This window comes from Delphinus delphis, chromosome 8, assembly GCF_949987515.2.
Source record: "Delphinus delphis chromosome 8, mDelDel1.2, whole genome shotgun sequence".
In the NCBI taxonomy this organism is placed as follows: Eukaryota; Metazoa; Chordata; class Mammalia; order Artiodactyla; family Delphinidae; genus Delphinus; species Delphinus delphis.
In genome coordinates this window covers 50428287-50453983 of record NC_082690.1, presented here as the reverse complement: position 1 = coordinate 50453983, position 25697 = coordinate 50428287, and the positions used below count along the sequence as shown (strand labels likewise).

The 25697-nt window shown below is 39.2% G+C and overlaps 1 protein-coding gene across 2 annotated transcripts in view; it reads right to left on the bottom strand.

Annotated features, from left to right (window-relative positions):
* Positions 1–6129: 6129 nt before the first annotated feature.
* Positions 6130–25697, bottom strand: part of RAB30 (RAB30, member RAS oncogene family) — an 83660-nt gene continuing 64092 nt past the window's right edge. The window contains exons 2-5 of one of the 2 annotated variants that reach the window (XM_060018191.1): positions 24934–25034; positions 21509–21592; positions 16713–16896; positions 6130–11949 (exon numbers count right to left, since the gene is read on the bottom strand). In XM_060018191.1, coding sequence (XP_059874174.1) covers positions 11699–11949; positions 16713–16896; positions 21509–21592; positions 24934–25026 — 612 coding nt within the window. In that variant the 5' untranslated portion in view covers positions 25027–25034 and the 3' untranslated portion in view covers positions 6130–11698. Of the gene's footprint in view, positions 11950–16712; positions 16897–21508; positions 21593–24933; positions 25136–25697 lie in introns of those variants that run through there. The other variant, XM_060018190.1, reaches the window with a different exon arrangement.

The window sequence follows — 25697 nt, the reverse complement described above, 5'->3', positions numbered from 1 at the left end:
TCTGTCACTTCTTTCAGGTCTACTATTAAATGACATATTATCAATGAGGGCCTCCCTTAACCACCTTATATGACGTATCAATACTCTACCATCACTGCTTCTCTCCTTGCCCAGGTTCATATTTTCTACCCCTCCCATGCTAAATCAATTCCATGAAATTAAGTTGTGTTTGTTTTGTTTTTTTAAACTTTGTTCACTGCTATAGTTTCTGTGACTAGAACACTACTTGGGACATACTAGGTGCTTGATAAATAAATGAATACCAATGTTGAGACCCTCATTTTATAATGAGGAAACTGAGATAAGAAGAGGTTAAATAACTTGCCTAGAATGCTTTCCATGTTCAAAGCAGGGTCTTAATCTTTGTCTTCTATACCAGTGCGCTTTTTTTTTTTTTTTTTTGGGCACACAGCATTCAGGGTCTTAGTTCCCTGACCAGGGATCAAACCCGTGCCCCCTGCAGTGTAAGCACAGAGTCTTAACCACTGGACCACCAGGGAAGTCCCTACCTGTGCAGTTTCTACTCCAAAAGTGCTGAAAGTATTTCACAAGTTTACAATCAGGATTAAATGTAAATATGAACATCAGTAAACTTTATAGAATTTTAGGCCACATGCAAGTTGTTAGTTCTTGTGGTTTCATCTTTAAGATCAAAGTCAGAAAGACTAGCCTGTTTCCTCAAGCTTATTTTTATCTAGATGTGAAAATACAACTATTCTCTGGGAAGCCTGAATAAATTCCAAGTATTAAAATTTAGATAGTCTGTCTTATGTTACTAATATGTGGTTTCCTGCAAGTAATGGAAATAAGATATTTTGATTCTTGAAATCTTCAGAGGTGAGCACCTGGCCAAAAGCACAGCCACATGATTGTGGTTTAAAAATAGCTCCAGGTTTCATCTCTCAGCTGCAGATGTGTTTGGGAGTATATAGATAGCATATAGCAGGTATATTCTGCCAGTCAGAAGATGTGAAATAATGGAGTAAATTAATGACAGTGATTCTCAAGTTTTTTCAAAACACTGATTTCCAATTTGCCAAAGAATTATATATCTGAATCATTACATTGCCCAAATGAGAAACACAGTGACTTAAACATTTAGATAGTTGGGGAATAAACCACATTTATAATTTTCTTCCAGTGATCTGTACTGATTTGTATATGAATAAGCATTTAAAAATTCTATTCGAGTTTGCAATTTGTTCCATTTAACTAATGGAAAAAACCAATGCACAAGTTGAAATAAACTTGTCAAAATTCCCTTAATGGCAAAAAACCCCCCACAACAACAGAATGAAAACACTTAAGAGTCAAAGTTTCTCCTCCAACTGGTGGTATTTGCCTCCCAGTCTTTGCTGCTTAGGACTAACTAGGTCATATTAGAATCATATGAAATTGCCAATATCTGACTGATTTTGACCTAAAAAACACAATTTCACATGGTTCAAATTAATATTAATAATAGAACACTTAAAAGCACAGGATATATAAATTCAGAAGAGAAATTCCTGCAAATACATCTTTTTAATAAACATGTTAAAAGAGCAAAATTGAGTCTCATACCAACTGCTGAGAAGCTATCATTGGACAAAAACAAAATTATAGTAAGTGATTTTGCAAAGCCCAATATTTATGAATGTTAAAATGTTAATGTCAAATAAGGTTACAGAGTGCCTATGCTCAGTTAACTGAAGAACACCATGCCAGGGAGCCCAAAGTCATAGTGCGATTCCTTTTTATCCTGTTAACTCTACCATGCTCCATGACCCACTGTACTCAGTCTTAATCCAGGACATTTGTCTCTCAAACGCATATCGCAAGGCAGAGTGAGAGGCAAGAGGTGAAGTGGGGATGAGTTTCAAGAAAAGGTGCAAATCCGTGACTCCTGCAGTGGAGGTGAGAGACATCTAAAAGCAGATTCCTGCACCTACCCTATAGTATATGGTCAATAAATGGCGAATGAATGAATGGGTGAATGAGTGCCTTATTAGTAATGCATAAGTAGTCTTATTCCTAATTATGAAGGATAATATTTTAAATGATATCTCTAAAAAAATAGAACCATATAATGTGTTTTAGCTGGAAGGTATCTTAAAGATATCCAATCTAGTGCCCATATTTTACAGTTGGGAAAATAAAGGCTTGAAATTAAATGATTACCCTGAAGTCACACAGCTTCTCAGTATCAGCTGGGACCAGAATTTGACTCATGCTTCTCAGTGTAATACTCCTTCCAATATATGATAGGATAAAACATTTTTCTCACCATTAGAAATAACTAGCATATAATTTTCACATCCTGAATATAGCAGAGGAATCTTATTTACTGTTATAATTGGAGGAGGCCTTACTCAATGTAGCCCCGTATTTTATAAGAAAGAAATCCATGGTGCAAAATGTTAAACAATTTGTCTAAGGTTAGCCATTTAGAGAATCGACATTCAAACTCAAGCCTCCAGATCCCCAAATCCAGAGCACATTTCATGCTGAAGGACATTAGTGTACTTAAAGCTTGTATGCTTTTTACATAGTTTGATGGCATATGATTGTCCAAATGTGGGCAACAGGAAATGTTTATTTATTTACAAGTACATGGGAAAGCAATTTCTATTCACCTTTTTAAAAAATTATGTTACAAATAAAAAGTTGTTAATACATTCATCCTTTGCACACAAAATACATTCTTTTTACTTTTACTCTCAGTATGAATTATTTCTTAATAACAACCGAAGCTACAATGGACAGTCAAGTGGTTTGGCAATTTGACAATGTTTTTTCAAGAAGGAAAACCCAAACTTTAAAAGACAGTCGATATATGTAAAGGAAATTGGTGGCGCAGTGGTTGAGAGTCCACCTGCCGATGCAGGGGACACGGGTTCGTGCCCCGGTCCGGGAAGATCCCACATGCCACGGAGCAGCTGGGCCCGTGAGCCATGGCCGCTGAGCCTGCGTGTCCGGAGCCTGTGCTCCGCAATGGGAGAGGCCACGGCAGTGAGAGGCCCGCGTACCGCCAAAAAAAAAAAAAAAAAAAAAAGTGCTCCTTCATTGAATCCTAGAAGATTGAGTGCTGCTCTCCAGCATGATTTGTAGCCGCCCTTTCAAAAAATGTGGAGGACTTGGAAATTCTCTAGTGATAACAATTCAATTTCTACAAGACTGAAGCAGTCTTCATGAAATTGACTATCTAAATGATAGGCTCATAGAAAAATTCTTATAGCCATATTAGGGTGTTAGCCATTATTCAAGAATCTCCTAATTGACCAGTTGATCTAAGATTATAAGTTGCATTCTCTAAGTAGGATTTTAAGAGGCCCTGCTTAAATGAACCCAAGTGACTTTGATTTGCTAGACTAATTAAAAGATGTGAAAACATATGCCCACACAGAAAACTTGTACACAGATATTTATAGCAGCATTATTTATAATAGCCAAAAAGTGAAAATAACCCAAATGTCCATCAACTGATGAATGGACAGGTAACATCTGGTACATATATACATACAATGGAATATTATTTAGCCATAAAAAGAATGTATTGATTCATGCTATAACATGAAACATGGTATAACATGAAACTTGAAAACATTATGCAAAGTGAAAGAAGCCAGACACAAAAGAGCACATATTATATGATTCTTTTTATATGAAATGTCCAGGATAGGCAAATCTATAATGAGAAAATAGATTAGTGGTTGCTAGATGATGGTGGGGAAGCAGGGAGAGTGATTGCCAATGGGTACAGAATTTCATTGGGAGATGATGAAAATGTTCTGGAGTTAGATAATGGTGATGGTTGCACAACTTTGTAAAAATACTAAAAAAACCACTGAATTATACACTTTAAAGGGGTGAATTGAATGGTGTATGAATTATATCTTAATTTTAAAAAGAGAAATGCAACTTCATTTTAAAATATTTTGCTCAGATTCCTGCTCCCTCATCCCCCTTTTTAATGTTGAGTGACGTTTTCACACAATCACCTTTCTATACAATGTTTTCAGCTAATTGCACTCAGGTCATCATCAGCTTATATTTCTAACAGGCATTTTATTAAAAAAATACATGAACACATAAGACATGATACAGCAGCCTGTTAATATCTGCATATTAACATTTAAAATCAAGTATTTTGCTTGTGTTGAAATAGATTTTATATTCAGATGTATTCAGATATTACTGAGAGCCTATGCTTGAAACCAACAACCAATTAAGAGCTGAGTTCATATGATTCCATGATGAACATGTTTGTGAAAACTATGTTTACATTTTGATCGAAAGAGATAGGAAAAGGGAAATCAGGGATTCTCTAAGTCTTCATAAAACAGCTTCTCTAAATATTTTAACTAGCTGCTGAGAAGACCTCCAGAATTATATATTTTGTATTTTATTTCATCCCTATACTAAAAGTCATGCATTAAAATGTATGCAACAATATATATGGGCACACTTTTTCCCTTTAGATGATCTAAAAAAAACTCAACCCTTTATTATCTGAAATTTTTTTTATCTGAAATTTTAAGCAAAGGTTTTTGTTTTGTTTTTTTTTTGCTGAAAATAGCAATTTTACTCACACACTTACATTTATGTAAGTGTATTTAAGTAGCTCCCTTACATATCAACAAAGAAGCCCCAACCTTCTGGTATGTCTAGAGGACACTTCAGTGAGCAGAAATTAGGAGTCAGCATTCCAGTCATTTGAAATTTTCTACAACAGGAACATGAAAGCCCCAACATACCTTAAAGGGATAAAAGGGTTCACACACAAAAAATTTTTTTAATAAATCAATTGACATTCATTGCCAGGGAGCCTACAAGAAAGTTCTACTAACATTCTGCAACTGTATAGGACAAGAGAATATATATTCTTAATGATTACTTTCCAGAAAGCAGTATGTTTAGCAGCTGTTTTTCAGAGGGCTTATCAAGTTTTGCTGTTGTTATTTAATCCAGGCATGACTGTGTAACCTTAAACAAAAGCTCTGTACCATTCAACCAACTAGTGACAAATTATCCTAGCAGACCGGATTCGTATCTTTTGATATTCTGTGCAGGAATTTTTGCTTTATTAGGCATTTGGTATTCCAATTTTTATTTCAGAACTTAGTGCACATGTAGAAAGGGAAAGAAACCCTGCTAAATTTAGGTGTTGGTAATTACGTCCATCAAATAATGTCATGTATGAAATTACATCCTAAAAGCAGTTGACAAAACTGGGATTCATGACTCCATTTTTACCAAGAGGAGAAAACAAGAGCCACATAACCAGAATAATTCTTCAGAAGCATACTTGGTTATCAATTATATGTTAACTAAAGAAGAAAATACATGGATAACTGAAGAGTTAATCAACAGTAAGATTGTGATCTAAATCTGATATCAATAAGAAGCTAAGAATTTATAAATACCTATCCTGACATTCCCCAAGGGAATAATAATTATCACCTTAATGAGATTTTTCTGTCAATTAAAAAAAAATTGAGGCAGAAAGGCTATAATAAATGGCAAACATGGCCCTTTAAAAAGAAAACAGGATGAACACATTTATCTTCTAATGGAGAATGGGATCAAGAAGAGAGAGGTTCAAATTGCACTGTGAGGTATCTCGGTAATAAGGTTAAGTTTCCTGATAATGAGTTTACGACCCTGGAATTGCCCACTGGGTAGAGAGAGAGAATACCTTTCTTGAAGTAGGTAAAGAAGTGGAGTCTCTTGGGTAACAGTTATGCCCTAAGGCAGAAGAATGGACCAAATGAGTGATTTTCTTTTAAGGCCCTTTCAGAAATGGAGTTTTTTTTTTTAAGTCAGGAGGATTCCTTGTTTTGTTCTAAGGATCTATAGTTGTATCAGACCATCCAAAGTCTGCTCTTAATCAAGGAGAAAACTAATATTTGAGTGTTTACTGTTTACCAAGCATTTTCAATTTATCTAATTTTTACAATAATTCTGACAGGTATTATTACTATTAGTCTATCTTGTGGAGGAGGAAACTGCAAGAGATTGTGCTTTGCATAATGTTATAGCTAATTCATGGGAATATTAGGACCCCTAACACCTAGCCTAGTGTTCCCCCCTTCTAAATACCTCCCTACATCACTCCCTGAAGTGTCAAAGTCACAACCCGCCCTGAAAATTCTGCTTTAACTCAGTGGGAAAGTAAAATTTTGACTCTTGCATGTCACAAAGTCAGTTAAAGAAGAGGGTAGCTTTTGTGCTCTGACTTCTTAACCAAAGGAGTCAAAGAAATTCTCACCCAAACTGAAGTGTTTCTCACCATACTGATGCAAGACCAATGACTTTTTTAGAAAGACCAATGAAGAGCCATCTACCAGCCTTCCAAGGTTGCAAGTTACCTTGCAGGTGGAGGAATCACTTGGGTAATGGGCTTTATTAGCAAGTGTTGCTTATAGTTATCTCTGATTTTCAAATCAAAGACCTATATTTTGTTACTTTCTACATAGAGCAATTTGGCCTCCGTTCTTTTAAAATTATTTTCAGATCATGCTTTTTCAAGAGAATCAAATCGACTAACCAAATGTCATTTGAGACTTTTCCAAAATAGATTTTGGGGCCTGCTTTTTGCCAGTGACCATCAGCCCATCTGTGACAGGAGCTGCAAAACTTTACATTGGTAATTTACGGGATTTTAACTGACGATTCCGCTCTGCTAAAGAGGCCTATCCTGAAATCCTGAAGAAATACCAACTACTCACTAACACTGAGCTTGGCCTATGTTTGGCAAGTGACAAATACATAATTTCCATGATTTCATGTAGATTTCAACTTCTACTAAAACAATACCTTTTTAATCTTTAACTCAAGAATCAGTTTGTGATTTCAACAGGATATCAATGAATGGACTTGGAAAGCAATCCCAGCCTAGGGCATAACAGCAAGCCAGTCTCAACCTAATGACATGTAACCACCCTCCTTCCTGGAGAGTAGGATGCACTTTGGGCAGAAGCACAAAGCCTTAAAAAAAAAAAAAAAAAAAGCTGTGGGTCAGCAGATATTTAACTGAACGTGTTACGAGAAGCAAAGTACTACAACATAGAATTTTAATAGGTCATCTGGGCCACCCCAACAAATGCTGGGATCTTCTCCACATCATCTTTGCCAAGTTCTTATCTAGGCTTTGCTTGACAGAGGCAGCCCCTTCCATGGTGAACCAACTTTTTGAGAAAGTTCTCCCTTACGTGAAGTTCAAATCTGTGGCCCTATGACCTCTATTCAGTGGGCCTCGTTCCACCCCTTTGAACAACAGAGTCTTGCTCTAATGTACTGTGTTCCTCTCTCTTTCCCAAGCTATATTTCCCTAAATCCTTCAAATATTCTTCAGATGTCTTAAATTTTAAACTCCTTCACCATCTTTGTTATGCCTCAGTTTGTTTTTAAACTATGGCTCCCCAGAATGATTGCAATGTTCCCATGGGTTTAGGAAAGGAGATGAAGTATCATCTCCCTTGCTCTAACATTATTAATGAGCTGTTGGAAGGGATGATAATTTCTTAATTCAGTATGCTTTCTCCCCAGTGTGAGAATGTCAGGGAAGCCAGTTTTCCCTCCAAACACAAGTAGGCTCATGTCACAGATATGAAATCCAAAAAGAAGAAAAACAAAAAACAAAAAAACACATCCCTCTCTTATCCCCAAATTAGTGTTCAGCCACACACTGCTTACATGGAGTACATTTTGTCAGAAGGATGAGATAACACATGTTTTTTCACTGCTTTTCATTTTCAAGTTAAGTCTCAAGAGGATTATAGTTGCACTGAAACACATCTGTCGGGGCCATGGTTGAGGAGAATAAGTAACCAGTTGAAGTTAAAAAAAAAAACTCTAGAAAAAAAGGGTAAACCCTAGAAGAGCTCTTCTACAGGCTAATAGGGCAGTAGTCCCTAAAGTACTTATGGTTATGAGATACAGAGTTCTGCAGGATTAAGAAATAGAAAATGTCTATCTTTAAAGCTATTGGTTTGATACATGGGGCAAAAAATTAAATAGTTTTTTCCTTATTATAATATGATCTCATTCACGTAGCTTAGTTTATTATTAAAAAAAAGAAGTTTCCATTTTAGTCAGAGGACCAATTCAAAATCACTTGCAACTGGTGTTTTTTCAGAAAGATGCATTAACTGAAACTTGATGCTGGATCTGGAAGAATTATGGGATAGCTTAAAGGGCAAACGAGGCAAATCATGATCTAACACTGGATGTCACCAGTGTCCTCCAAAGACATAAATTCATAAACAGAAGAAGAAAGAAGAATCCAGCCTTTGGTTAAATTCTGCCTCCCCTCTCCAGCAAGTCTAAATTGTTTACAGGAAACAGCCCTAATCCAAGTGTCTTATTTTGGCCAGTGGTTTTTACCTTTCTTACCAAACTCTAACTCAGAAATTGACACATTGTCAAATCAATCCATTTCACTTTCATTTTTAGTTATTTTCTTTCCTCTTTACTCAGGTAGAGGTGCTAACATGAAATGACTAAAAAAAAACAGAAGGAAAAAATGGCCAGGAAAAACTAATGGCCTATCTAAGTAATCCACAGAAAGGATAACTGGCCCCATATAATCAAATTTAAATGTTAATATAATTCAATAGATCTAACACAAGCACATAAAGGACTAAAAAGCCTTGCATAGGTAAAGGACAAAGCATAAAATCCTTTGAGGATACAGTCTGGACAAAGCCATAATATCATTAATATAAGCAAACTACATGATTTCACAGATTCCCCAAATCTGACTATATGACATGAATACGACGTGTTGTAAATTGAAGAAAAGTTCGCCATATATTTAGTAACATTATTAAAAAAAAGAAAAAGATCACACCCAAATGGAGGCAGACATGGACTCTGGTAGTCTTATGAGTCAGATCAAGCCATACTGAATTATGAGAAAGCAACTCTCTTTTTCATCCACCATTAAATGAGAATTCATTTTTATTTAAGAAGGTTCATCTTAGCAAATATTGCCAAGACAATAAGGACTAGTAGGCAAACCAGTAAGTTTAGGTCCTGGCCTGTGTTAAGATGGCCACATTTAATTAGTGTCCTTTCTCAAGTTCTATTTGATAAATTTCTGTTTAACTGAAAAAGCTCCTCTTGGCACTAAGTCATTTATTCAACTAATATTTATTGAGCACCTACAATATTGTCAGGGCTTGTTCTCAAACTTGAGATACATCAGTGAACAAGTGTCCATAAGGCCTAATCTAGAATTCATACAACTAAGAGAAAAAAAGAAACAAAGCCCTGCATTCTCATGTGTCCTTGCTGATGTGCCATAGATGGGTGACTGTAAGTACAGAAAGGCTGGGAAGGGTAACAGGGAAGAAAGGGGCCAAGAGCAGAGCTTTCTAATACCCTTCTGAGTTTGGCCAAAGTAGATAAAGGAGACTGAGCCCTAGGAAATAATCTCAGAATGCAAGAGTGGCCCTACAACCTGTTATTTTACAACTAAATTTGTCCAATCTAACAATGTTCTATTCTCTGAGTTCATAAAGCAACTTTATTTTCAACACACTTATGCTGTGAGACAAAGTTGAGTCATGATATGCTGGGGACTTTGGATTTTTGCCCTAAATGACAGATAGTAAACCTAAACTTAGGGACATTTCCTCAACATTTAAAAAGAGTTCTTCTGCCCACTTTGATGAACTTTTCTGAACACCTTTACTTGCTGGCTTGGTGGGGAAAATGGGGAGGGAAAGGCAACCATGATAAATTATTTTGTTTGGTGTTTATTAAAATGATTTTTCTTTCCTATAGAGATAGGTTCTAAAATAAAAGCATTTCAAACTTCTGGGATCTCTTTCTCTTACCCATAGGATCAGGACAAGCGTGGTGAGGCCAACCATAAGTATCAGTCCCTTAAACAATATGTACAGTCCCCATGTGCAGATAGGTTGCTCTGAAACCTACTAAGGAAATGCTAGAAAGGCTTCACCAATATTGTGTCTCCACATGACTCATTGCTTTAAAACTCAGTAGCTTTCACACATCAATATATCAGGACCAAGACTGCCACCATCTACAGCAACAGTGGAATTATGTATCATATCCTTATCCCATTACTCATCCCTCAATTATACTAAGCAGCAAGCTACAGAAACATCTGACAGCATCAACAGCAAATAGGTTTAATTATTTTCCCAATTTGCATTTATATCAGTGAACAAATTGGAAGGTATCAAAGTATGGCACTGAAGAAACAGTAACACATATTCAGCAGCATGGCTTCCATTTTGAGTTCTGTTTTTAAATTGGCTAAGTAAAGGCATATATACCTCCATTTGAATTGGAGATTTGCAGTAACACATGTATATAAGGAAGGGAGGGAAGGAGGGGGATAAGGAGGAGAGGAGGTAAAAAGGGAAGACCAGGAAAGAGAGAGAGGAAAAGAAAAAGAAACAGGAAAGAATGAATGGTCATGAGTCAGAGAGTAATATTACTACAAGGAGATGACAAATGACTACTCAATCTGCTTCTAGAAGCAGAATTTTTCTAAGGTTATCATTGCAGATACAAAAATTGTGAGACTTTTCATCTGTTGCTATTCTCACTTACCGTACTAAAAACTTCTACAAAATCCTAAGCCTTGGTCTGTCCAAGATGGATAGTACCAGGAAGTAAAAGATGTGACCTGCTATCAAGGACTGTGCTCTGCTTGGAACTCTGCACGGCAGTCCATTAATCCACAGTATTTTGGTCAGATCGGGTCTGTTTTCTCACACTACTCATAATGTTTTAGAGCTAATCTTTTATATTAGGGTATCTACCATTCTCTCTTTTTTTTTTTCCATTTTTCAAACTTTCATTTACTTAAAGGGCAGGAAAGATGGGAGAATTGAAGAAGAAAGTGGTAGAGATTTAGAGGGGAACAGGAAAGGAAAGTATTCTCTTTCCCAACAAATCTACCCTAGAAAAGGTGATAATGAGACTTTGAGAAAGACAGCTGATTAATGGACTTCCCTTTTTTCTTTTTTTGTTTTGTTTTGTTTCGTTTTTATTTCTATGAAATGTATTTAAGGACATCAATGTACTAAAATGTTTGGTCTGTGAAAGAGTGGAATCATTAGCACCAAAAGGAGTCATGGAGCTTGTATACATTAATAAAACAATGATTGCTACTGTTGTCACGGGTAAAGGTTTCGTTTCATTTTTACATCCCAAAGTTCTTGAAAGTGCCCATGGAAAAGAGAAATAACACTTTTCAAAATCTCCATGGAGCTATCAACACGCACCAGAGACAGGACTTGGCGTTCCCAGTTTTGGTTTACCTGGTAGACAAGAAAACCAGGGCCCCCAGAAGCCCTAAAGAGCAGCCCCCACATGCACCCACTGACGTGCAGGAGGGATCCCTACAGTACGTCTCCCCCTGGACTGTGTTCAGGAATGCGTTTTACTTGCTTTTTTAAAAAAAACAAAAGCAACATGCTCTGCAGATCATGGAGCGCCTAGTGCAATTTTCTCCTTGATCCGACTCCAGACTGCAAAAGGGTGAAACCATTATATGTTCTGCTAATGCTGGCCTGTGGACGAGGCCCTTGGCCTGCCATGCTTTGTAAGCTCAGGAGCCCACAGGAGTCAGAAGGTCCTAGAGCGGGACCCATAGTCATCGCCAGATCTCCCCAGCAATTGGTGGCCCATCAGGGCAACTGCTGATTCCTTTTTTTGCTTCTCCTTGCCTCAGCCTTTAGTTGAAATTACAACAAGTCAAATAGCTGATACTTTTCCCTTCTCCAGGTAAGGGTGAGGATACATTGTTCACAAGTGTGTTCTGCCTGGCTTCACTGATGAGGCGGCACGCCAAGTCAAGGAAGAGTTTCTCCACGTTATCGGATTCCTTGGCTGAGGTCTCCAGGTAATACATGTCCTGAGCTTCTGAGAATTCTTCAGCTCTCTGCTGGGAGACCTCTCTCCTTTCAGCCAGATCAATCTTGTTGCCTAAAATAGTGGTAAAATCAAAGAGGAAATCGTCATTTGACTTTTTTGCAAGTTTGGAAACATCAAAATTCAACTCCGTATCTGAAGTCACCCAGAGAGATGGGCAAGTAAAGCAAAACAAATGTGACTGTGATTCCTGGATTGTTTATTTTAAAATACCAGTGCCATTTGTAATGGCAAAGAACTGGAAACAACCCAAAAGCCCATCAGTTGGGCACTGGCTGAATAAACTATGTCACATCCATAGTTATTTGGAGCTACTTAGCACCATAAAAAGCAATGAGGAATATCTCTGTAGGCTGCCATGGAATGAGACATTAGGATATATTGTTAAGCAAATAAAGCAAAGTTGAAAGAAGTGTATATAATATACAATTCTCTAAGAAAAATGGATGAAAAAATACACTTTATTCTTATTTTTTTAATGGGAGACTAAAACAAAATTTTAATTTTAAAGATAATGGTTACCTATGAAAGGAACAAGCTTGAGGGATGAAAACCAGCCCTTTCTAAATATACTTCATTTTATAGATTTGACTTCAGAATCTTATCAATGTTTTACACGATTACACAATTAGTATGAAATTAAATTTAAAAAGCAATTCCTAAAGTTGAAAGCAAAATTAAACAAATGAACCTGTTTATCATGAAGTGGCATAACCACACAAAGAGGAACTATTTCAGGTGAGTTGAAGATAATTTAACCAGTAATTTAACCATGTATCCCCAGTGGCACATACCCTAAGGACAAAAAGAATTGAAGGAAAAAATCTTGAACTGTCCAGTAATTATCTTGTCGGTGGTAGTGTTGGCATCATTTATCTGGGGCTACTATACCTGTTTTAAGGGATAAAGCAAATGAGTAATTATGCCAGTGGCATTAGGACAGGGATTTTTAGCATGGGAGAAAGGAAATACGGATATAAGATTAATGAGGTTAAGTAAAATTTCTGTAGTCCTGAATTACAAATGGAAGTATCAGTGTGAATAATTCATGGTGTTATTTTATCTTTAAAAAATTTTCAACTTCTGTTTTGGAAATCTGACAAAGGTGATATGCCAACTGTGTTACTTCCCAACATTGCTCATGGTAAAAGTGACCCTTGATTGATAAATTCCATCGGGCCTGGGAATTCTATGTATGAATTATAAATACCTAATGGAAAGCCTTAACTTTAGGCTTCCCTGAGTGTGATGATTCTTCATCTGAAGAGACCCTGAAAGTTAGGCCTGTCGGGTTGTTACAAGAGCGATGGGCTCCTATGGGGCATTGAGGCTTCTAGCCAGGGCAGATCCTGCACTTGCCTGAAGTGAGCCTTTTCCCTTCACATCTGAACTGTCCCGGGAGGTCCTGGACAGCTCTGTGGACTGCTATGAGGGCTGCTTCCACTGAAGAGGAATGCTTGATGCTGGCTTACTACTAAGCTGTGTTTCCTGTCCTGTATCCTTCTAAGTGACTGTGATACCATGTGGTCTATGGTAGTCTCGTCAATCAAAACGTTTCACAGAGCCTAATGAGACAACCCCCTGTGGATGCCACAGAATTCACCATATACGCACACACACACCAGCTCTGTCCACTGAAAAGCCTAAAAGCCATCACCTAGTAAAGACGATTCCTATCACCTTGGTTGTAGCCTCTAAATACAACTTCCCATTGAAAAGAAACAGCGCTTCCTGAAGAAATGCCTAATTCCAGGTCTGGGGTAGGAAATGCACTGGATGTGCCTCGAACACTTGTCATCCCAGAAATAAAGAAAATTATCAAAGATTCCTGAGTCATGTCAAAAGGACTCAGGAGCCCAGTTGAAGAAGCTCCCACTGTCAAAGTTGGAACAACTGAAGCATCAATAATAATAATTGCAAGGGGCTAGAATACATCAAATATATTTAAATCTATAGCAATATTCAAAATATAAACAAACTTCAACAGTTGCTTTTGGAAGACTAGGGAACCAACTCATTACTTTGGAAAGTAATAAATGGAAAAGAAAGAATCAAGCATTTTTCTTGACTGTCCTATGAGAACAGTACCTTGGAATACCAACTATAAAGTATATCTGCTAAAACGAAAAACAAAACCTAAATCTGACCAGGCTTTAGATTTACCTACATATCTGCCACAAATTTAGGTGATAGAGGAACATATCAAATGATACCACCAGGGTGAAATAACAAAATTCAGACTTGAAAACTCCACAGGACAAACAAATGCTTTAACAAATAAATTCCCAGGGAGCAAAAATGGAGGGATAAGCTATAGCTAAAAGGAGAATCAAAAGACATAAAAATTAATTACAACATACAGACCTTATTTGGACCTTGATTTGAATAAATTTCTGATGGATGAGTCAATCAAGGACTCATTAATATTTTTTAGGTGTGAAAATGGCATTGTGGTTAGGTTCTCTTTTTTAAAAAATTTTATATCTTTTATAGAGATACACACTGAAATAATATAAATTGAATTAATATGACATCTGGGATTTGCTTCAAAATAATCTGAAGGGGAAGGCAGATAGAAGAGATGGGGAAAAGATAAAATAAGATGGGCTATGAGTTGTTAATTGTCAAATCTGAGAAATGGGTATATGGGTGTTCATTATACTGTTTTCTCTATTTTGCTTATATTTAAAATTTTCCATAATAAAAAAAATTTTTAAAGCCAGTGCTGGAGCCGCATAGCACAGGGAGATCACCCCTCTTTGTGACCACCTAGTGGGGTGGGATAGGGAGGGTGGGAGGGAGACACAAGAGCGAGGAGATATGGGGATATATGTATATGTATAGCTGATTCACTTTGTTATAAAGCAGAAACTAACACACCATTGTAAACCAATTGTACTCCAATAAAGATGTTAAAAAAAAAAAAAAGGCCAGTGCTGGGACTTTCCTGGTGGTCCAGTGGTTAAGAATCTGCCTTCCAATGCAGGGGAAGCAGGTTCAATCCCTGGTTGGGGAACTAAGATCCCACATGCCACGGGGCAACTAAGCCCTTGTGTTGCAACTACTGAGCCCATGTACCATAACTACAGAGCCCACGTGCTCTGGAGCCCACACACAGCTAGAGAGAAGCCCACACACCGAAACGAAAGATCCTGCATGCTAAGATCCGATGCAGCCATAAATAAATAAATAAACTTTTTTAAAAATAAAAAATAAATAAAAAGGTAGTGCCGGGCGTCCCTGGTGGCGCAGTGCTTGAGAGTCCGCCTGCCGATGCGGGGGACACGGGTTCGTGTCCTGGTCCGGGGAGATCCCACATGCCGCGGAGCGTCTGGGCCCGTGAGCCATGGCCGCTGAGCCTGCGCGTCTGGAGCCTGTGCTCCACAACAGGACAGGCCACAGCAGTGAGAAGCCCGTGTACCGCGGAAAAAAAAATAAAAATAAAAAGGTAGTGCCTCTTTCATACTGAGCTGACTGATCATGTCCCCTCATACATTCATTTAACTTCCTTTATATAGAATCCCAAGTAGTAATGCTTTGACTCATGTTCTCAAGGACTTTATGTCCGAAGTGGAGGTCTTTCAAGCTCTTCACAGCAAAGGTTCTCCATTGTGCAGGAGGGTTTTCAGGACCGAGCATGGAGCATTAGCTCATAGAGAGGCAGATACTTAACCCAGCAGCCTGAAGGAAAAGTCCAGCAATCTGTTACAAGGCAGCACGTTACAGCTGGATAAACACAGGCTTTGAAGTCAGTCTTACATGCTGAGTGACCTTGGGGAAAGAACTTCACCTGTCTGAGCCTTGCTTTCCTCATCTGTAAATTTGGGATCATGACACATAATATTCCTAATATGATTCCTGGCACATATACACTAGCTATAACGCTTTCTATAAAGTGTTTAACTTACTGTTAACCATGATTTTTAACTTAATGTTTCTGAGGTTCTCTACTGGATTTCCAAAATTCAGGTCTTTCTAGAATATACAACAATGTTCCTTCTTAGGAAGAAAACTTTTTCTTTTTTTTTTTTTGGCCACACAGCACAGCATGCAGGATCTTAGTTCCCTGACCAGGGATCAAAACTGTGCCCCCTGCAGTGGAAGCTCGGAGTCCCAACCACTGGACTGACAGGGAATTCTCAGGAAGAAAACATTTTAACAACCAAATATTATTAACATTTTTCCATCACCAGTAGAGGATTTTTAACAATCTAATCTGTTTCGCCGCAATTTCATTTTTAATGGGTGCATTTGTCACCACAAAAAAAAACCATGGGTTATTTTCTGCTTTCCCCCCACACTAAATAGAGGTTCTACCCTCCTACAAGAGGAAACAAACTGCAGAATTTCCCTTATTCTTTCTGAAAATTAGAATTTTTCAAATCAGTATAAATGTAAGAAGGGAAAAAATTAACCAAAGTCCATTTTTTTAGGCAAAAAATAATTGCTTCAATAATGGATTCCTTATCAACGTAGATATATTTTACTTCTAGACCAGCAGTTTCCATGGCCTAGATTTTTTTGTAATGTTTAGCAGCCCACATAACTTTCATGGCAATCCACCTTCTTCCCTAGAGCCTGCACTGATAGGAAAATCAATCAGCAACATTTTCTACTTTACTTTTCTAAACCATCACCATGGGATAGGATCTATTTCATTTTCTCTTCAATTTCATTTAGAAGAACTGAATGTTGACCACATGAATTATACAGCTGTAGACTATACTCTCGGAAGGTACCAAGGCATGTGGCCTTATGTGATTCTAAATTCTCTGATGCTCACAAATCAATGTCCCTCCTCATTAGTCCTTACTTACCCACTAGCACAGTGATGACCTTGTTGCTAGCATATTGTTCTATCTCCCGCAGCCACTCAGGAAGGCAACGGAAGGATTCCTCACAGGTTATGTCATAGGTGAGGATCAAGGCATTGGCGCTTCGGTAATAACTCTGGGTGATGGACCGAAATCTCTCTTGACCTGCTGTGTCCCAGATCTGGAGCTGTAAAGGCATAAGAGAAGGATCAGGTTGGTGAAGCAAAAAAGAAAGACAGCACTGCCTTGCTTTAGTTTAGAAACAGAAGCACCTTCACCCAGATAATTTCATGGTTATTTTTTGCCCCAAGAAAAAGGCACCTACAATTTTTTTAAAGATTTGTTGGGTGAGCCTGGTTAAAGATAGGGATTCACTTTGATTTTTGTTTTTTAGTTTGTTAAATTATTTTGAGTTTCCCCTTTATTCTTTTTTTTTTAAGGCATTTAGATTATTTTTGTATAACTTCATTTAAAAGGTAAAATTAGGGTATTTATAATCTACTTAATTTTTATTATAAGCCTATTTCCCATAAGAATTGCTTTTTTTATCTGTAGACTCTTCATTGCTCATATCTTTAATTTTCCATTTTGTTTATTTCCTAAATCAGAAAGTATATTCCTATGTCTTATTAAAGCTTTGCATTCATATAACATATTTCAAACGTTCTCCTTTTGGTCATAAGCAATCCCTTCTATTCTTTATAAAAAATCTTAAAAAAGACAACCAAACTATTGAGCACTTACTTGCCAAGCTCTATTCTAAACACTTTACATAGAATAACTCACTTAACCCTCACAACAACTCTATGAGGTAAGTACTATTCCTATATCCATTTCTTACATGAGGAAACTGAGGCACAGAGAGATTAATTAACTTGCTCAGTGTCTCACAGCCAATATGTCCTAGAGCTGATTCAACCAGGCAGTGTGGTCCCAGAGTCCCTGCTCTTAATCATAATGCATGCCCAATTACAAAAGTCGGGATCCAGGGCAAGCTGTCACTGTGATTGTTGGCATTTCAGTCAGCAACTGGAGAGGGAAAAAAAAAATCCATTCAAATGAATATATTAAGGTATTATCTTTGTTAATGAAAACAGCAACAATGCCATGGCAGGCAAAGAAAATAATTTCTCTCCACCACTTGTAAGCTCTGTGACCTTGGGCAAGTCATTTAATCTCTTTGGGCTTTGGTGGCTTCTTTATAAAAAGAGGTTAATAATATGCAAACTTGCTGAAGTCATTTACCTGATGGTTCTAATAACAAAGAAGGCAAAACACTTCTCACTTCAACCTGAATTTCCCTGCACAGAGCAGACCTCTGAAAGAGAACTCTTCCCCAGAGCGACTGCTGAGTGCAGAACAAATCCGAGACCTTGAAAAATAACACCAACAACAATCTTCCCTTCTAACTGCATCAATTTCACATGTCACAAAATGCCTTCACCCCCATTAACAGAACATCATTTCCTCAAGGGAGACCTTCTGGAACCTTCAGATTAGGCCAGATTCCCCATCCCCACCCCCAAATAATCTCTCCTGCAACCTACCCTGCAATTCTCCCTCACAGCACCTGACACACTTGAATCACTTAGTTACTTGTAATAACTTGTTTCAGAACCGTCTTCCTCACTAGACTGAAAGCTTCATGAGGGGGAAGCTGGGGTCCATTTTACTCTCCCTTATCCCCTATACCAAACCCAGTGTCTGGCAAAGAGTAAATGTTCAAATATTTATTCACGGTCTCATTTCATCCTTACAACAACCCAGTGAGGTAGGCAAGTTTATGCCTCTCTTTCATTAACAGGTTACTTGCAAGGCTGGGACACAGACTCCAGGCCTTCTGACTCCCAGGAGAGGACTCAGTCCATACACCGTGCTGCTTTGCTGCCAGAGACTGATTTAAATGTACATCTGCATCCAAAGAGGATGAGGCAGTTGGTATCACCCTCTGCTCAGACCAGTTTAGCTGAGGAGACTGATGAGTGACCGGTGGTCCCTGCCACCAGTCAGTGGCACACAGGCTCTCCTTTGATTTGGAGTCACAGCTGCCCTTTGATGATGTACATGAAAGCCTGTGTATGCTGAAGGCGACCATACAGATGTTACAGCTTTTGCCAGGACAAAAGCTACTTCTGTTCTCTGCCTCAAACCTAGGGACATGGTTCCCCTCTGCCAGGCTGTGTCTTAGAACAAGAGACTATTATTTTAATGCCGCACGGAGCCTCGAGAAACACTTGTGATTGGATTTAGTACTGCCAATCATTAGAAATCAGTATGTTCTCATGACTGGCACATCTTGAGAACAGCTCTGAGAAGGAAAACCACTGAGATATTTTCTAGAATACTGACTGTATGTCTTGGCTGAGATGTAGGCTGTTTTCCCAAAGAGGCTGCCCGTTTCTAGCCCTATGGTTAATTCCTGAGGAGATCCATACTCCACTGCCTTTATTATTCAACTTGGTTTCACTATTCTCTCTGCAATTCATTTGCTCTTTTTCAGCATTTATAGGTCATTAACAGATGCAGAACACTGTGCTAAGCACAGATAGGATGCAAAGATAAATAAAACACAATCCCTGATCTCAAAAAGCTCCTAGTACAGGGAGGATGAATACATAGTTGACTAACCATGGTAACATATGAGATGTTTTATTAAAGAGGGGCCAGCAGGAGAGTGTCTCCTGGTGTTAGTCTTATGTCCATGAATACGTTCTCAATACCACTGCCCTGGGCTTTCTAACCACTCTCACCTCCAGTATGGGGCTGCACCGTTGTCTACTCTTTTCTTTGTACCACCACTTACACCTCTATTGCCTCTGCTACAAGAACGTACTGCAATCGTTGGTTTACTACTATGTCCCCTTGTTAGACTAGGTTCTCTAAGGGTAAGGGCTGCCTTTTATTTAACCTTATACCCCTACTGCCTTCCTAAAACAGGCCATGGTATGTGGTGGACACATTGGAATGATGGCTAACTGAATGAACAAAGGATGGTGGAATCACAAAGGAAGGATGGATTCATTCTGCTTAAATGATTAGCAGAGTATTAAAGAAGATTTCACAGATGAAATGTTTCAGCAAGATGACAGTAAGTTACTAGGGAACAAAGATGCTTTACCTAACACAGTGCCTGGCACAAATCATCCACCCTAACACAGGATGGCTGGATAAATGAAAGGATGGACAGATGGCTGAGAGAGGAAATACAGATGCATACTTTCAAGACTTTCCTATCTATGCAGTATATGTGACTGCATATATGACTCAAGTTTGAGTGACATGGACTCAAACTTGGGATGCTGAGGTTGGGATCTGGCTGTAACTCTGATGCCAGGGTCCTCACTGTGCTGCTGATGCCAGGGTCACCCCTTCTTTCCATGGGACTCAGCTCTGAAAGATCTGACCATGGAATTTCACTAACTCTGAGGGGCACAGTGCCAAAGATCAGTATCTCTACCCTCCTTCCAAGTAATTTAGTCTTTTTTCTTCTTCTTCTTTTTTGGCCACACCATGCGGCGTGTGAGATCTTAGTTCCCTGACCAGGGATCGAACCCATGCCCCCTGCAGTGGAAGCACAGAGACTTAACCACTGGACCGCCAGGGAAGTCCCCCAAGTAATTACTGCACACTTCTTTCCATCACCTCCCGCTTTCCTTGCTCCAAGATAATGGGCTTACTATGCTTTCATTCTCCCCTGCTCTCAGAGCAGTAGAGACCCCTGTCAGGGAGGCAGTGAGGTGCACTGGCCCACACAAAACTGGTTCAGATCCTGCCTACCTCCCTTGCTAAACTGTGTAGCCCTGGATAAATAAGTCACTCAACCTCTCTGAAAACTATAAAATGAAGACAATTTACCACTTACCTCACAGAGTTTACAAAAAGGATTAAGTTAAATGTAAAAACAGGTAGCAGGGGGATTGATGCATATTAGGCACTCGAAAAATACTACCTCCCTTCTCCTGTTACTGAACTCAGACGCCATAGCTCATACAGGTACCAAACCATCCAGAGGCCACAAAGGGGACGGGGCAGATCATGGACCCTTCCTGGACCCCTCATTTAGTATTTCTCCCTTACTAGGGATAGGGGTAGGGTGGTAGACAGAATAATTCTAATAAATGATTCATACAACAGAATGATCCATAATGAATGTAGGAATCGGGAGGCTCTTTCATGAAGCTGCTATTAAGAAGAAACAGGGAGCTCAGGTCCGTGCTCTGTGATGACCTAGATGGGTGGGATGGGGGTGGGGGAAGGGAGGTCCAAGAAGGAAAGGATATATATATATACACATAGCTGATTCACTTTATTGTACAGCAGAAACTAACACAACATCGTAAAGCAATCATACTCCAATTTAAAAAAAAGAAGAAGATATAGCTCTGCATAATGGCCCAACTCAAGAGATCCCCAAAAGAAATTTCTTCCTTTTTTTTTTTTGGCCATGCCACACAGCATGCGGGATCTTAGTCCCCTGACCAGGGATCGAACCCATGCCCCCTGCAGTGGAAGCACGGAGTCTTAACCACTGGACCACCAGGGAAGTCTGACATGACAAGAGACAGGACAAACTTGCCTCAGCTCTTCTCTCTCTGTCTTCCCATTTGTAAACACATCACCCATAACCCCTTCCTGCCCCTATAAATGGAAGAGAGGAACTCTGTTTGGAAATAAGCTGCCATGGCTGAGTATGTTATTTTCAGTGTGGGTTTCCATTAGGTGATTTAATAAATGTTATGAAAACACTACTTCCTCTCACACAACACAATGAAACCCTTATTGAACACTTAGTATCTTACCTTTACTTTTTCACCATTAATCTCCACTGTCTTAATCATAAAATCAACTCCAATTGTGGCTCCTTGTCCTGGGGGGAAAAGACCCTAAAGCAGAAATAATAGAAAATAACAATAAGCAAATCTTTCAATTAAATGAGATTCTCCCCCCACCCCACCCCATTACTACCCATCGCCAGCTCCTTCCTTTGGCTGAGTTAACTGGTAGAAGAGAGAACTCTGGTTAGTGTCATGGGAACCCTGTTTAATTTAACTTTGTGTGTATGTTTTGAGGGGAGGAGAAAGGAGGGTGGATGGGGGAGAGAGAAATGCTGAAAGAAGAAGGAAGGGGAAAGGGGTACAAAGAAAGGAGGAAGCAGACAGAGAGGGTAAAAGAAGAGAACTGGGAAAGGACGGGGGACCTGACTTCAAAGAATGAAACAGAAAAATCAGACACAAGGATAAGACATGGAGCTGCAGGGATGAGATCAGGATGGTCTGGGTGGGGGCAAAACAGACAGGTGCTCTAAAAGGTAAGCTCAAGGAAGATTCAAACTGGCTATTAGTCTAGGGCATGGACAGCCATGGGGGTGAACAACCAAGATGAAAAAACAAACAAGAACTCAACACAAGAAACATGAATGAGACAGTGATCCTCTGAATTTCCATCCGCCCTGAGAGTGATAACTATTTCTGTACCATACAGATATAACTACATGAGATCAGGGCCAATGACCCTGGGAAGATAACTGAAGAAAAGCAGTCATCCAGGGAGACAGTATAGTAGAAATAGCACCAAACCAGGAGGCAGCAGCCTAAGGATCTCTGAGTGACCTTAGGCAAACCAGTCCTTCTCTCTGGTATGATGTAAGTATTTCAAAACAAAGCTTTACATCAAATTGGAAGCTGAACTAGAAAGGTATGATTTTAGTAAAATTACATGTATAATGTAATTTACTGTCACATAATATTTCCTGTAAGCTTAGGGAGGGAGTTGAAGTGGGAAGGAATTCTATCAAGAAAGAACCCTTCACCTAGTTTCTCTTCCCTCTTCACATTCATACTCCAGAATTTCCAGAAATTAAAGTAAAATGGACTGTATTAGCTCTGGGAGCTAAGACTGGGGCATCTTTAATTAAGTCCATTCCCTAACAAGAGGGTTCTTTAATTAAAGTATGAACTTAAAAGACTGAGCATCAGACCAACAGAAACTGTTCCACTGCACGTCTGCAAAAGATGTAAATATAAACATTCACAACTTTGCTTACAAATATTGAATCAATTTTCTTCTATTTTGGTTTGGCTCAAACACAAGGCTGCCAAGCTTCAAGTTTACAGCTCCAGCTGTTTCGCAGTATAACAAATGCCAAAAAATAAAACAAATCCTTCCCAGTGTCTCCCTCATCATTTTGTTCCCCAATTCCTCATGCCTCAAAAACAGCTGAATCCAATTCATTTTAACTGTCTACTAAATAACAAAACTAAACATAATCCTGTCTATGAAATATGAACTTTGGGGGGAGTTAAGGGACTGGGAGGGGTAAAAAGTAAACAGAAAAGAAAAATAAGGGGTGGTGTGCTTATTGGTAAAAATTACTGTTTAAAAATCAAAGTATTTTTACCCCTAATGACAAGAATTATGCTTTTAAAAAGAAAAGCCAGACTCCTACGGTCTCAGAAGTTAGAACATGCAAAAGATAAAAAATATCACGCTGTGAACCGGAAGATCTGGATTCTACTCCTAGCCTTGCCACTAACATGATATGAGATGCTAACAAGTCATTTCATCCCTCTAAGACCTGAGTTTTTTACCTATAAAATGAGAAGAGCGGGCTGAAAATTCTCTAAGGGAACTTTCAGTTATTAGACAAGGTCAAGGGAACTTCTGACAAAGGGACTGAAAACTTTACGTCTCTGCAGTCTTGTCCTCCTGCCAAAAGCAGAAAGGTTACTAATGGTAGAGGGAAGTAAAACCAGTTGGAGTTTCCAATATTACGCCATGGCGGTTGACTGAGCCCAGATGCCTGTCAGCTTGTTACTTTTGATTTCACCAGGCCATGGCTTAGTAAAAAGTCCTATTCTGCGTTCATTATCATGGGAAAAACCTTGACATTTCCAAAGATGACTCTCTGCCCTCAAGCTATTTGTGTTAACCAATCTGTCTCTCCAGTTTTCCAGAGAACCACAGACTGTCAGAGCTAGAAGGGGCCTTGGAGATCACAGAGAGGCAGGAAGGCCCAGCAAGGGGGCGGAGTTTCCCCAGGCTTACGGGGCAAGAGCTGCGACGAGGGCCCGTGTCTCCACTCTCGAGCCAGTGTTCTCTCCTGGGCACCAGGTTGCCCTGTGCCTTAGACAGAAGAGCTATTCTCAACCTTCCCCATTAGCACTTTATGAAAATGCAAGATGCATGCATGATAAATCCTGAAAAGGATGCCATTCATAATTTTCCAGGAAAACACAGAAGAAGGTCAACCTCAGAATGATTTCCCACCCATTTCTGTGTGAAATCAGGTATATAATCTCTGGCAGTAATTCTCAAAAGGGCAGCCCCAAAGGGAACTTGTACTTAGAACAAATGATAAGGACTCAACCCAGAGGGAACATTTAATTTAGTTCAAATAGTCCTTCACTGTTCTCATTTCATTCCCGTGGAATAGATTAGAAAAATCAGCATATTTGGTTCTAAACCAAAACGATTTGATCAGCTTTCTGGGAGGAACTGAGAGGGCATCAAGCAGGGAGCTTGAGGGGTTTAATTTGAATTTGAGTTTTTAAAAAGTTAACATTTAGGTTTAACTTGACATCCAGATTCATTTGTTTCGACCTTTGGATTATTATTAACAAGTAATCTTTTTTTTTTTAATCTGATAAGCTATTTTTGATACTGCGGACTGAAAGCAAAACCACTCACCCCTTTTACTAAAAGAAGCCATGAGAGGCGTGGGAGGGCTGGTGGAGACCCACTGAGCCGTGCTCCCTGGAAATGGTTCAGAAACTCTAGTCTATACGAACTCTTACGTATAAAATAAATAAGCTGTGAGGATATATTATACAACACTGGGAATCCAACCAACATCTTATAATAACTATAAATGGAGTCTAACCTTTAAAAATGGTGAATCACTATGTTGTACACCTATAATATAATACTGTACATCAACTATACTTCAATTTTTTTAAAAAGTCAAAAGAAAAGAAAGAGCAAAGGATATTTCACAGAGAAAATAGTGGTCATGTTCACCGTTGCTGAGACTTCAAATAAGATGAAAATTTTTAAATGTCGGAAAAAAACCCTCCAGACTAGGCTATGGAGCTGGTACACTTGCAAAGGGCTCGTTAAGCATTGGCAGCCAAGAGGCTGGCGTAGGTACCACTCACCCATCCTGTCAGGATCCCCTAACCCCGAAGGCCAGATGGAAAAACCCGACCCCAGACTTCAGACTTCTTACCTGAGTGAACCGTCGGACTAGGCACGTCTTCCCCACACCAGCATTGCCGATTAAAACAATTTTAAACAGGAAATCATAATCTTCCATACTCATTTACACAGCTGCAAGGCAAACACAGGCACGAGTGAGATGGGCCTGGTCAGACTTGCCCACAGAGCTCAAGCTGCACCACCCCGTCTCCTCGGGAACAGCAGGGCTGACTCATTTGAGGAGCAATTTAACACTCCCCTCTGGTGACCCTGCCAGTGAGAGAGGAACACAGGTGTTTGGTCACAGACGGACTTTATTCCTTCCCAGTCACCTCACACCACAAAGAGCAAATGACACAGAGGTCATTTCACCTGGTAAACTTTATTCTTCCAAGCAGTCAGGTCACAGGTCTCTCATGTGATAAGATGTTTTCTTTTAGCATCAAAAGGAGATTGCAAATCTCTGTGCAGACAAGCTGGGGGTGCAAGGAAGCAGAGCGAAGGGGAGCCCATCCAAAGCTGAAAGGTGGTTTATGTACATGCTGTGAGTGCCTCTGGGAGGAAGGGCTAGAAACTGGGAGACTGAACAAAGGGAGGAAGCTTCCAGTCTCCTGCAAGCCCTGGGGGTCTTGGGGTCTTACCAGTGGGAGTTACTGCCATCTTCCCTTCTATCACCACCCCGTTGCTATACACCTCCTGCCAGCCTTGCTGATGCTGCAGTATCTCCCAAGGTGCTGGTCTTTTCATTCCCATAGGCTGTGTACATGGTATTTCCTCTATCTGGGATGCCCTCCC